Source organism: Ceratotherium simum, chromosome 21 (genome assembly GCF_057802395.1).
Source record: "Ceratotherium simum simum isolate JZ-2026a chromosome 21, ASM5780239v1, whole genome shotgun sequence".
NCBI lineage: Eukaryota > Metazoa > Chordata > Mammalia > Perissodactyla > Rhinocerotidae > Ceratotherium > Ceratotherium simum.
Window position 1 is genome coordinate 42,635,125 of NC_141920.1, and position 14,453 is coordinate 42,649,577.

At 37.6% G+C, this 14,453-nt stretch overlaps 1 protein-coding gene across 1 annotated transcript in view; it reads left to right on the forward strand.

Moving 5' to 3' along the window:
- The window catches only part of LOC101401682 (ADP-ribose glycohydrolase MACROD2), a 776,405-nt gene extending 762,381 nt beyond the window's left edge, over window positions 1-14,024 (forward strand). The window contains exons 11-13 of the mRNA XM_087445636.1: window positions 7,336-7,407; window positions 10,226-10,294; window positions 13,928-14,024. Of these exons, the coding sequence (XP_087301762.1) occupies window positions 7,336-7,407; window positions 10,226-10,287 (134 nt within the window). The 3' untranslated portion in view covers window positions 10,288-10,294; window positions 13,928-14,024. The remainder of the gene's footprint in view (window positions 1-7,335; window positions 7,408-10,225; window positions 10,295-13,927) is intronic.
- Window positions 14,025-14,453: the final 429 nt, after the last annotated feature.

A 14,453-nucleotide genomic window follows, 5' to 3' on the forward strand; every position in this document is an offset into this window, starting at 1 on the left:
AGTCTAGGGTAAAGTAAGGTCTAATTGAGCTCATCTCCCCTATCAGTAGCTTAAAAAGAACATAAATTGATGTCTATACATGTGGAATAATAGCCTCCTTCTATTTGAGCTTGAAAGTTAAATGTATGTGACAAATGCCCTAAACTCTAAGACCAATTTTCTCCCATTTTAGTACCGTTATGAAGTCAGCAGAATTTAGCCTGTTAAGGGACATCTCATCTGTATATATTAATTCAGGGTTTCTCAAAGTTTTATACATGCACCATTTGTAGTTCCATACATGATTTCAGGTGATGTAGAAATTAATATGTTTATTATCATGTGTTAAAAAATTAGGCACAAATCAAGCTCATGATTTTATAGCAATTTTATAATTGCTATGAGACAAAATTAAGAAGCAATGTTAGGACTGAGTCAATTAAAAATATATTATTAATTATGCTAGCTATCACCACAATAATGCTGCATAACAAGCCATCTTCAATCTCAAGGGCTTAGAACAATAATCATCTATTCTTTTGTTCATGGACATGAGGATCAACCACATCTAGTATGGGTTAGGAAGGCCATTATGCTGTGAGTTGAGTCCAGGTCTTATCCTCCTTGGATCAGCCACTCCCTAAAGCATATTCTTCTTGGGATAAAGGCGGGAGCACAAGAGGGCAAGCCCTAACTGTGCAAATGCTCTGTTTGACCAACTTCTGCTAGTATTCTGTTGGCCAAAGCAAATTCCATGGCCAAGCCCAATGTCAAGAAACAGTGAAGTAGACTCCCATGGGAGTAGAAGATAGGAAGTGAACATTTCTGAATAATTACCTAATCCATTACATTAATAGTGAAGTTGGAACATAGATATGGCCAAAGTTGTCAAGATAGTTCAAGAATGTTTGCTTTGGGTCAACACCACTTTTACTGAATCCAGACCGGCCCTGCTCTCTATAGTTGTCATGACTCCTGTGCAACTACATACTCCCAGAAATAATTATTTGTAATGCTATTTGTTATGTGGAGTTTATTGTCAACACAAATCTCAAAAGAAAAACTTGAAGGATCCTCCAACATCTCTCCATGTTTATGTATTTAAAAATCTGGTTAACCACATTCTCTACGCATCTCAGTATCTTTTCTTTGTGATGAGACCTGCTTCATTTATTACTTTTTATGTAATACAACTGACCTAAGAAAGGTTGGCTGTGAAGAGGACAGTTGCAGGTGGTAATTGAAAATGAAAACAGTACTGAATGTCCCAGAATCTTCCTATTTCAATATCTTTTATCTCCAGCTAGGAGCCCTGAAATTTACCTCTTGTTTGTGTTCCAAGCAACAGCAATCAAAATGGGGGGAGGGTCAGGCAAACTGGAATAAATAGGCTATAGAGGCAATTTTTGTTTTGATCAGATTCTGTTGTCTATGTGCAATGGACTCATTTCTCTGGGCACTCAGTTGCACTGCCCAGCAGGGGGGAAGCCATTAGGATAATAGCAGTTTCACATGCATGTCAGAGTTATAAATGTCTGTTCTTTCTCTCTCCCTCTTTCCAAATACACAACACAAACACACACAAATACACACATGCACATATGCACACTCACGTAAGCATACCACACACATGTAGTCATATATTCATGCCACATGCACACGTACATGCATACATCATGCACACTCCTGATATTAAATAAATGAATAATGTCTGCCAAACATAATTTTAGAGTCTTTGAAAGCAGATCTAACAGACTATGCCTCCCTCTGCTCTAGGAACCTAGCAGTATATAGAGCTATAACTTTGATTTCTGTTTTTCTCTCTCTCTGTCATAGATCTCAAACGTGCCATTTCATCTCATGCTAATCTGTGCCAATATGGTGGCACAACCTGAGATTTCTCATATAAATGTATTGTATTGTAAAATAATGAGGTTGAACAGACAAAACATAGGGCAAGCAACTTAAATGTTTACTATTTTCTGATATGCCTTTTGGGTTTTGCTCTCTTCAACTTCTTCCTTCCTCTCTCACCCAGTTCTTAACAGTGTTTTGTATGTTCCTTCATTTTCATTGAGCATTGTTTAATTGAGTAGCATCCTGGCTATTAGATACAAAGTGCCCCATGATGCCACAGGGGCTTCTCCATTGTAATATCACTGGGGTTATTATCATTGATAGTAATAACTTGGAAAGAGATTTCATGGAAGAATCAGCCCCAGGTACCTTCAGATCCCATCACAAACAATGACCCTGAGGAGAAAATCAAGGAAGTAATGTTTAAATAGTGTTAGGTTAATTAATTTTCCTTCCACAACAATCATTTCTTATAAAAAATAACAATAATGTTGTATTTTAGTGAGTTCTGATGGTGTTCTGGAGAATTAGACAAGGAGTTAGAACATTTTACAGTCATTTTGATAGCAAAAAAGCCAAAGCTTTTAAATATTATGAGATTTGGCAAAATTCATTAAAAAAATTAAGTGACTAACAGGATATCCTCTTTTGTGACATGTTTGTTTGTGTCTTGCCCATTTTCTATTGGGGTCCCTGTCTTTTCCACGTTATTTTGTACATTGATTTCTTTATATATTCAGTAAAGGAGTCCTTTGTAAGTGATATATATTGTAAATACCTTCTTCCACTCTGGCTTATTTTGCACTCTGTTAATGGTGTGCTTTGTTAAACTAATGATGCTAATTTTAATGTTTTCCAAATTACCAGTCTTTTCCCTAATAGTTAGTGTTTTGTTTTTCCTGTGTAAGAAATTTTCGCCTAATGATGTGAAGGTATTTTTCCATGTTGTCTTTCACATTTAGTTTTATAATCTATCTGGAATTTATTTTTGATTATGGTGAAAACTATTCTTTCAGTGTAGGTCTACTGATAACAAATTTCATTTTTTTCCCTGAAAATGTTTTTATTTCAAATTCAAATTTGAAAGAAGTTTTCTTAGGTATGGAATTTTATGTTGGAGATATTTTCTTTTAGTATGTTGAAGATGTCATTGCATTATCTCTGGCTTCCATTATTCTTATTGAGAAGTCATCTGTAAGTCTTATTATTGCTATTTTCAAGTTAATGGGCCTTTATTCACTCAATAATTTTATATTTTTTTAACCTTGGTTTTCAGCAGTTTTAAAATAATTAGCCTGAGTGAAGTTTGCTTTGCATTAATTTTGCTTGGAGATAATAACATTCTTGAAACAGTGGTTTAATATCTTCCACTACTTTGGGGAAATTATCGGCCATTACCTCTTAAAATGTTCCTCTTGCCCCATTACACACTATCTCATATTTCTGCTAACTCTTTTCTGTGTTTTTCATCTGTACTTTATTCTTTATATTTTCTTCTAACCTAGCTTTCAATTTACTAATCCCTTTTTTGGACGTGTCTAATTGATGCCAAATCCACCTATTGAATTCTTAACTTTAATTATTGTATATTTTTCAGTTCTAGAACTTATCTAACTTTTTTAATAGTGTCTAGTTATTTGATAAACTTCTTTGCCAGAAAATTCTCCTTCTTGGCACCCATTTCTTAAACACATTAGTCATTATTTTAAAGTTGTGTCTACAATACAGTAATACACCTTATAATGACATTTTGGTCAACAACAGACCATATATACGACAGTGGTCCCGTGAGATTTGTACCATATAGCCTAGGTATGTAGTGGGCTATCCCGCCTAGGTTTGTGTAAATACTGTAGGGGAGGAAGACATTTTTCTCTACCCTTCTAGGTTCTTCTGGCTGGTCTAAGAATTAAATTAACATGAGACAGATTAACAGGAGAAAAAAACCCCAAAGTTTAATAACATGTATACATGGGAAAAACCCAGGAAAACTGAGTAATTTGCCAAAATGGCTAAAACTCTCACCTTAAATACTATTCTCAGCTAAAGGCAAAAGAAGATATTGGGAGTAGGGAGAGTCAAGGACTTCAAAAGGAAGGAAGACAATTCACAGGTGGGTGAAAAGCAGCAAAAGTTTGGAAAACAAGTGTTTGGCCACAAAGAAACAGAGGAACATAGAGGAAAGCCCAACAAATAGGATTTTCTAGATTCCTCCCAGTCTACCACCCAGTTCATGTTATGCTAAGGTGACAGCTTGCTTCCTGAGATAAGTTTCTTTAATCTGAATTCTTTTAGGCAGTTAAGGCGGCGGTAACAAGAAAAACTTTCTGTCTTAAAAATAATCAGCCTAAAATAATCTTCATGTTAAAGAGACACATTTTGGGGTAGCAAAGTTTGTTCCCCTTCAGTACACTCTGTAATGTTCACACAATGATGACACAGCCTAATAACGCATTTCTCAGAACATATCTCCATAGTTAAGTGATGCATGACTGTATCTGGATGTCTGATGTGTCTCTTTATGTTGTCCTATTCTCTTGGTTTTTAGTGATTTGTTCTTGTTCTTCTGGAATGCCAGGAAATTTTTGATTGAATGCTAGACACTGTGCTTGAAAAATTGTAGCGATAACTTGAGGATCTGGGTGGTTTTATCTTCTGCCAGAGAGGATTTACTTTTGCTTCTGACAGGCAGGTAGATAAAGCAGAACACTGTAATCTAATCAGGAATTGGTTTATTGGTCTAATCAGAATTGGTCTAATCAGGACTTCAGTTTTATTTTTTTGTTTTTTGTTTTTTAAGTTGGTCAGAGAACTTTATTCTGGTCCTCCTCATTCATTAAGCAACCTACACAAAACATTTTCTTTATCTCTGCCCCCAAGCAGCAGCAGCTGCATCCATGTCTGAAATGGAAGACACAAGTAGTGGAAGACCTTGCAGAGAAAACCTAACAAGTGAGATCTCTGCATATCCAGCTTAGGTGAAGGTGGAATAGGAAAGTGTATAAGTGCAATGTTCGAAAGATTCTGTTCTTCACAGCTGAGGCCTGCAGAGGAGGGCCTAGCTGAAAGATGCAGGTGAAGGCTCACAAAACTGCCCAGCTCAGCAATCTGAAGAAACCAAGCTGATGGACTTCACATTTTTTAAGAGCCAGTCTATTTCAAGTTCATCCTTGCCCTCAGTGCATAACACTTCAGGGAGCCCCACAGAAAATTTGAGGTACTTATTAGGGTACCTCTTCTTTTGTGGGCTCTGACCTCCAAGTTTTTCCCCTTCTTCCTGCCCCCACCCCCTCCAAACCTCATAAGACATCTAGAGGCTCTGTTCAACTTCTTGGCACATGTGGCATGTCAGACTCACCATTTTGTACTTCCTCAAGTTTGTGCTGCATTGGTGGCTCTCTGGTGCCTTAAAATAATTTCTTAAATAATCTGTTCAGTGTTTCTAGCTATTCTTGGTAAGAGGATTGGTCTACATCATGGTAATCCACCTTGGGCAGAAATCCCTTTCTTAGTGTGATTTTAATTTGCATTTCTTTCATTATTAGCAAAATGAATCATCTTTTCACATGACTACAAGCCACTTTTATTTCTTTTTTTAATGAACTATCTGTCAAATTTCTTGCCTAATTTTCTATCAGGTTCTTGGTCTTCCTCATCTCTATTTTTACAAGTACTTTATATCTTAAAGATGTTGTTAACCCTTTATCTATGATAAAAGATATAAATGCTTTTCCTCAATTTGTAATCGTTCTTTTTTTAAATGTTTCTTATATATTTTCCATCCAAAAGTTTATTATGTTTCTAAAGTCAAATATTTCCATTTTTTCCTTATTACTTCTGTGTTTTAAGGAATAGTTAACAAAGATTTCCTGCTCCCAGGCTTAGAGAAATCCATCAATGTTTTCTTCTAAATTTTGTCTTTAAGGAATGTGTTGATGAGCAATTGAAAAATGGTCCACTTTCTAGAATTAGCAGAGTGAGAAAGGATACTATATGGTGTTAAGTCCAGTTTGAAGTTTCAACTTTTGTTTTCCCTTTCCCAACTTCATCCTCAAGGACTAATGAAAAGAACTTATGGACACAGTTACTTTCATGTTGTCCTTGAAGGGCTGGGGAGCCCATGAGTCATTTTTTCTTGCATCATCCTTTTCCTGACTTCTCTCATCTACTCTCATATCATCAATGTTACTTCTATATTGGCATCTCCCAAATACCCACATGTCTAATTCACAGTTCTCTTCCCAAGCACTGGATGCAAAAGTTTGTTTGGCATCCCCACTTCAATGATCCTGCACTTCAGACTTCAAATATAAAATGGCTTTCTTCACCTTCCCCCATTCTGCTTGTTTTATATATCTTCAAGAACTGACCTCTCTACCAGTCATCCACCCAGGATCAGAAATTGGTCACCTTTGAGTCATGCTCCTTGGTTGTCAGCTTCAGTAAATCATCACCAAGAGTGCAAGTTCTGTCTTTGAAGGTATTTTCCTTTGAGGAGATTATAAACTGGATCTTTCCCATCCTTGCTTTATCCTCACCAACAGGCACACCAAATTTAACATATTCTGGGCTCAATACGTACTTGTAATGAAAATGAATTTAATCTTCTGTTTAATAAAAGTGCAAAAATAATAAAAACTTTGAAATTATGGATCTTCTAGCACTTTATCTGTGTTTGTATTTTCAAATGCCCTGGCTCTTCAAGTTGTGAAAACATAATAGATATTTAACTAAGAAGTAAGAGATTATTGTCCTTTTGACTCTCCGGAAAATTTCTCACAGTAAGAAAAACGGATGTAACTAGACTTATTGTGGTGATCATTTTGCAATGTATACAGATATCTAATCATTAAAAAAAGAAAAACAATCCCCTTAGTACTACATTTAAGCATGTTATACAGCTCAGCCACAGCCATGGAAGACATGCCTTCTGAAGCGGTGCAAATGGAGAACAATCACAATGGAAATTAACTAAAGACTGGATTCTAAGTAATTCAAAATGGCAGCATCTGAGAAGGTCTCCTAGGGAAGCAACTAAGCCATTCGTTTGTGTTTAAACAAAAAACCTCACTGCCAGGAGAATGAGCTTTTCAGCTTTCAGTCATGCCTAACCAAAATAAGTTTTCTTTTTTTCTCTCTTCAAAGGTTAAGCTACACAAACTCACGCACACACAAATTTCCCTAAATTTAAATTGTAGGTTGTTCTGATTAAACTAAGTTTTCCTGCTTTCATGCTACCAAATTTCTAATTTGAGAAATTGTGTATGTATGTTTGTGATTATCTCATAAATTAAAGAGAATTTAGAAGATGACAGCACTAAAGTATTCAAGCAACTCAACCCACTATTTCCTCCTTTAACCTTTTCTGCAAAAGAAGTTGAATCCCAGGAGTATTTTTAAATTTAAGAGGGCAGTGGAGGGTAACAGAACAATTGCCAGTCAGGCTGTTCTAATTCTCTATTAATCAAAGACTATCTTCTTTCACTCTTTCAACTCAAGGCGAGGATGCACCTCGAGTTCCTGTGAAAAGTGAAGTCTCCTGCGATGCAGAAAACTCTACATGTCCTGATGGTAAGGTTCTGAGCTATGTAAGCTCATGCAGACTACAAATCCGGCACATTTTCTGTGTGTAATCTAGGATTAAGGGAGCTATCTATTCTATGAATCAACATATTCAGTTAGAACAAGGTAAAGTTCAAAAACCATCTTCTACTAAGAACTTATAAAATTGGCAGCCTTTTTTTAAACTGACACGGGCTATTTTAAAACAGCGTGTGCCTCGGTTTAAACATACCTTGCGATACTGAGGCCACAGTGGTTAATTCCAAGGCTAAGCTGGACTGAAGTATAGCTGTTGAACTTTACTGAAATGTAAAAAGTACTTGCCCAATTGTTATCCCTGCCCCACTCAGCAGTCAGGGGAGACTTGGCTTGAGTTGCTCTTGGACCTTCATCACTTCACCTCACTGCATGACATCAGATGGCTTTGCCAAAAACATAGTGAGCCTCTAAAAGCACCTTAGAAATAAATTGACAAAAACCTTTCTTTATTCACATCTCATTTTGAAGGCATCTAAAGATTCTGAGCCTCAGGGATATTAATATACCTTTGCCCCTGCACAACAATGCTGGGAACCCTTTGAAATATCATTACTCGCATTAGAAAAACATCTAAGCACACATGATTTAATAAATATTTAATTCCCCTGGCCCATAGAGCTTAGGAAAACCAGAATTGGTCAGTGATCAACTATGTATATATATCTTGCTGTTTAGGTTATTTAGCCAAAAAAAAAAAAAAAAAAAACGAGATTACTTTGAGTTGATAATGACCTTGGGAAAAATTCAACAACTGGTAGAAGTTACTTGGTGGTTTTAAATAGAGTTTCCTATACCAAGTATCCCCCACTGCTATAGGTTTGCCATCATCTGAATTGCCTCCCTTAATTATAAGCCTTTCTGCACAAACTGACGTTTTTTGCTCATGGGTATGCATTACCTAGGAGAATAATGTTTTTAAATTCCAGATCCATCCATTAAAAGCCACCACATTAGTCATGCTCAGTTGAACAAAACCAGCCCCAGCCTATTTGTGACACTATAGACATGGCTCTTAACTAGTTGTTTACAAAGCATGTTGTGAAGAATACTAGGCCCATATAATGCTCATTGAATAAAAGGGAAATAAATGTGAGAAATACTAGGTTTTAGTCCTCACTTGAACATTCACCATTCATATTTCAGGCTCTCAGAAGTCTCAGCTGTGAAAAAACTTATTAACATGGTTTAACATTGCTTTTCCCAACTTATTTGATCATAGAATGCATTTTATATTAACACTTGTTAACAGGTTTTGGAACTAGTGACCCTTGGGTTGGAGGAAGAAACAGAAAAGGAATGCTCTCCTATACCTTATTCTGCACACTCCCACACTGAGATGGTGAACTTACAATAATGGAAAGTGTATGCATTATTTTCTTTATATAAGTAAAGTTGCTGCAGCTGGCCAGTTTACACCTGGGGTTTAGAATGAGCTCACGCATCGTTAGAAACCCAGGATAGTTTGCAGGTGGAACAAAGAGACCTGCTTTTAAAACCTTCCTCCTTGAGAGAGAGTTGGGTGGGATGCTATATAATGTAAATCCCTCTTTTAAGCCTCTTTGGAGTGTGAAAACCAGCATCTGCCACTATTTTACTTCAATTGAGCTTTCATGTTCAAGAAAAAAGAGATTTGAGTTGTTCATTTTATGCAAATAAATAAAGACTACCCAAATGATAATAAAGATTACTTATTCAGAGTTTACTCTCACAAGGGTGTCAGCCATTATCACTTGTCTTTGGCCAACTCAAGGGCAGGCAGGCAGGCAAGTGGGAAATCTTTATAGTTAACAAGAGAGAAGCCTTCAAGCATCCTCTGATTGGAGGTTGTTGGCATGGGGAAGCAGGACTTGGGCTAACTAGAAGTGGGACATCTTAGGTGATTGGCTTGGGAACATATTTGGCTTTCCCTGATTGGTCGTATGTTAGAAGCAAGGGGGAAAATATAGGGAAGCTGGCAGTCACTGACCAAGTCTTGACCATTCTGAGCTGATTGCTGTAGAGATTGTGGTTCGGTTGCTCAGGCTGGTTGCTACAGAGGTGTTAAGTTAGAGTTCTATCGTTATAAATGGTCTGGCCATTATCCATTTGTATATTGTCTCTCAGTTTATAACATGAGCTTTGATGCTTTAAAAATATCAGTCTAATTAAACCTACTGACCCTTGAAAATTTCCAGAGTAACTGCTATGCCTGCTCTGGTCTACTTCTGGACAATGGCAGTAATTATGCATTGTATTTTTATGCAAACGCTCACACAGAACAACACACACAGTAAAGTAAAAGCACACTTTTTATCCTCACTGTGTGATCTGGTTAGATGTCTTGCTTTTCTATTTCATGGCGTCCACTGCCACTGCCCCCACTGGCAAGTATACAGGATCTGTTTTGAATTTCAGAATTGAAAACATGGGAAACCAAACAGGCCCATTGCCATTGCCATGGTAGAGGGAGCTCCCTACCTCCCTACGTGTCAATGATCTGTTTTGCTTTGTTTTCTCTTTATTTTCTTAGACATCTATTAAGCCTTTGGATTTACCTAAGAATGGTGATAAATACACTCAAAATGTCAACCCAAAAATCTGGTATGAAATAACAACTCAGCTTCTACAGTTCAGTAAAGAACCCCACCAGAAAAACTACAAGAATGGTTCCAAAATCTTAAATGAATGAATATGAACTAAAAAGAGTTAGGAAATCAGAAAAGTATTGATGCATAGGCCATTTTAATGTGTTTAAGAAATTTGGGTTTAATAAATATTTGACCTTTTTTGTTTTCCTTTCTGGTTACAGTTGAAATGAATAGTCAAGTTGACAGTGTAAATGACCCAACAGAGAATCAACAAGAAAATTAACTAGTAGGTAAGTTGCCCCTGTGGTGGGATTTTCAATTGATTAAACCAGCCATAGAAACTGTTTGTAAATGGCGTTTTTAATATCTCTCGTTTCTACCAAGTCCCACAGCATGGCTCAGGCTAAACTTTAAAAATCGTTATACCAAATAACATAGTGTAAGGAGCAAAGATTACCCCTAGAAGCTTGCCATCATTAAGGGAAAAAGATAAGCCATAGCATATCTAAATCATGCAGTTCCCTGGTTTTCTGAGCTTTGACAACAAGAAAAAAATGTTTTCATCCATCTCACTCCCTGGCCTCCTGGAGTGATCAAATTATTTCAGTAACCTCCAGCTGATTCTGAAGCATTGCTTTTCCAGAAGCTACCTGCTGAGTTGTTTAGTATATCTGTTTTTAAGCATAACACTAAATCTTTGCCTTGGAGAATGTATAAAGGCACTTGAGTGTGATCGGGCAGAAACAAGCTCGCCTTATGTCCTGTCCTCTCACACCACTACCTGTGGACCTGTGTGTCTGCACAAAGGTTTGCTGAGTGGAATGAGCTTCAGGGAACTCCACAGGAGAATAAAAGTCTGGGCCAAACTGTGTTTAGGAGTTTTTCCAGACCAACATTCTAAATCTCTAAGCAAAGACTGAAGTATCTAGAATGATAAGTAATCTGTAACCCTTTTCCCTATCTTGAGGGCTAGTGAGAAGAATTAGAGGAAAGAAGTCAGGCTCACTATCCCAATTCCTAGCTTGAAATACTTAGCTGTGAAAAAAACCTATGGAATAAATGAATTGTGGGCCATGCAGTAGAAGACACAGATGTGTTGACCCCGTTGACTGCCTGCCTTCCCTGCATCTTCTCGGTAGGTCTCTGCACTCTCCCAGGAGCCATCTTGCCCCAGCCCCTCGAGCTCTTACATCATGGCAGAATAAAGTGTGAGAACGTGTGAAAGTAGCAGGCATCTGTCCTTCCCATCATGGTCTTGAACATAATTTAAAACTAAATATAATTGCATGTGTGTAATACATGTATAGCATAAGAATGCTAAAAAATATAAACTCATGCAAATATGGTCTTATAAACGTTTCTTCTTTCTTTTTTTTTTAACCTTGTTCATGTATTTAAAATATTCTACAAAGCTACAGAAATGATCCGGTAGAGAAGTTTCCATTAAAAAGTAATGAAGTGAGACTAAACCTGAACAATTTAAATGCAAGTTCCTCAATGTTGTCTTACCTTTTTCCCTTTTGTTGCCAACAAACTATAGACTTCATGTGTAGATTTTTTCTTACAGACACTATTATTTTCCTGTGTGATCAATATCCAGCTAAAGTACTAGGATAAATCTATTTTCCTTGGTTAATGTGAAAATATTTTCCTTGAACATAAACATGAATCTATTCCTTTACCCAAATAAATAAGTTGTCCAAACTTAAAAGTTCAAAATTAGTTTAAGGAAACTCAATTCTAAGAAGGAGAAGTGACTTGCACAGGGTCACTTGGCTGATCAATGGAAGTTCAAACACTCTCAGTGCAAAATTCTTTGGTGGCACCATACTGTTCCCTAAACAATAGTGAGTTTCTGAACATAATTGTCACAGAGAACAGTGTGACATGAGGAACTTACCTGATTCCAACAGAAATATTGACACAGCTGGGTTTGAGGAGGTTATCTGGTAGTTCAACAGGAAGAAGGAACCTTTCGTTCCACGCATCATACCTTCAAGGAAATTAAATACAGTGGAATGGAGTTAGAATTAGAATTACAGAGTTCAAAGACATAATACAAGAATGTTTAGTATTGTGTAATTTAATTTATAATTGTAAAAAATCAGGAATATCATAATTGATAATAGGGGAATGTTTCAAAAATCAGGAATATCGTAAATGACAGTACGAGAATGGTTCAATGAAATCAACAGAACACTCTGCAAATGTAAAAATAATTTTTCAACAAGTATTTGAAGGCATGTAAAGATGTTTATGGAATCTGAACCTTTAGTTCTAGAGAAATGTGGCAGGCTGAGTGTGGCTTCCAGGTTGGGCTTTAAGAGTCCCTGTAACTTCCATTTTTGCACTCTCAGAATGCTTGCTCTTAGAATCCAGCCACCTTGTAAAAAGCCCAGGCTCTGCTGTAAAACGAGGAAGGCTGCACGGAGAAATCCTGGAAACTGAGTGGCCATTTTGGAGGTTCCGGCCCTAGTGGATACCACCTGGAGCAGATGAACTGCCCAGCTGGGGATCTGCCCAGGCCAGGTTATAGAATCATGGGAAATAATAAATCATTGATGTTTTCAGCCACTAAGTTTTGGGGTTGTTTGTTATATAGCAATAGGTAACTGAAACAGTGGGGTAATGCAGAACCCCTCCCAATACAAATGCTTAGAAATGAGAGATAAACTATAACAAAAATATTTTAAAATACATAGTTCAACTGACATGAAAGCAAAGGTACTAGAGGTGAAGAGGAATTTGAAAGCCAAACAATCATCTGGTGAGCTGAAGATGGCTACAGATTGGTTGTTGATACAGAGATAGGCCCTACGGTTAGGGACCTGGGTTCTAATGGCCACCTGGGACCTTGAGCCACTCAAGGTAAGGAGTTGGAACTGATACCTCTACATAAATAAATCTGGGACTCCCAGCTCAAGAAATTAACAAGGAGACTTGTGTCTGCCCAGGGTGCTGCTTGGGGAAAGAAAAAGGCCCCCATGATAAGTAGAAAACACAAATGCACCATGAGTTTGAAACACAAATTTATGCCATTCAAAGTCATACAGTAATATACAAACTGAGATTAATTTAATAGTTGATTATAGACTAATATTATCCCTGGTGTGGGTAGCAAATGGAAATATGAAACTATCACTTGGAATTCCTACAGAAGAAAAAAATTTCTGAAGATGAGTCAATCTTGATGAGTCAAAAGACCATCAATGACTTTTGCAAATCAGCATTATGTAAATTGTTGTTATTATTATTATTTCTTTGTTGAGCTCTGGAAACTAGAGTGTATGAATTGGCCCCAAAAGGGAGGACACATGAATTCAAGGTTAGATTTTTCAAAGAATACTTTGAAGAGTTGAGTTAATCGTCCCCATCAGCCGAATGTGGCATACATTTATTAGCAGTGATTTATATGCTTTTTAAAGATACTCTGCGCCAGCAATTACAGCTCAGACATCCAAAGCTCTTTGATAGTCAAATAAGATATTCTTAGGCCTGTTTGAGGGGTAAGAAACATTTAAATGGCTGCCTTAAAAAGATATTTCTTGGGCCAGCCCCGTGGCTTAGCGGTTAGGTACCCACGCTCCACTACTGGTGGCCCGGGGTTCGGATCCCAGGCGCGCACCGACGCACCACTTGTCCGGCCATGCTGAGGCCGCATCCCACATACAGCAACTAGAAGGATGTGCAACTATGACATACAACTATCTACTGGGGCTTTGGGGGAAAAAAGGAGGAGGATTGGCAATAGATGTTAGCTCAGGGTCAGTCTTCCTCAGCAAAAAGAGGAGGATTAGCATGGATGTTAGCTCAGGGCTGACCTTCCTCACAAAAAAAAAAAAAAAACAAAAGATATTCCTTCCTAAGCCTATGAAGATGGCCTATCTTTAATCTAACAAATGATTTCTCCTTGTCTTTGACAGAGGCACAAGATGACACGAAGGAACAAAGAAATGGAAGTCCTCAGTATCGCAGGCCTCTCCTGGCCCTGGGGCTTGTGGGAGGACAGCAGCGCCCGCTGTGGAGGAGGGTGGGGGTGGGGGGAGGCAGTCCCATGGAAGGACAGGAAATCCTTTGCTCTAATTTCTCCAGCTGCATTTTGTTCTGTTTACCTGCAGAAAAACAAAAAGAAAAAAAAAAGTTGTTTCCTTTAATTTGGTGGGGGGACCCACCTTAACGCATCTTTCAGGCACTATTCCTGTAATTTCTGTCTTTTCTCTCAGATCTTTGCCCCAGGGCCACAGTGGCACAGTTGAACCCTCACATGTGTACCCTGGCTCCTGTCTGCTTTCTCAGTTATTTCACAAAGCTGGTCATACAGTGGTTTCTTCAAAGAAAGAGAAGGAAGATGATTGTTTGATAAGCTGCAGGCTAAATTTCAGGAATCACCAAGCCCAATATCAGTATAATCCACAAACAAAGGAGGCAGGATAGAAAATAGGAAAAACC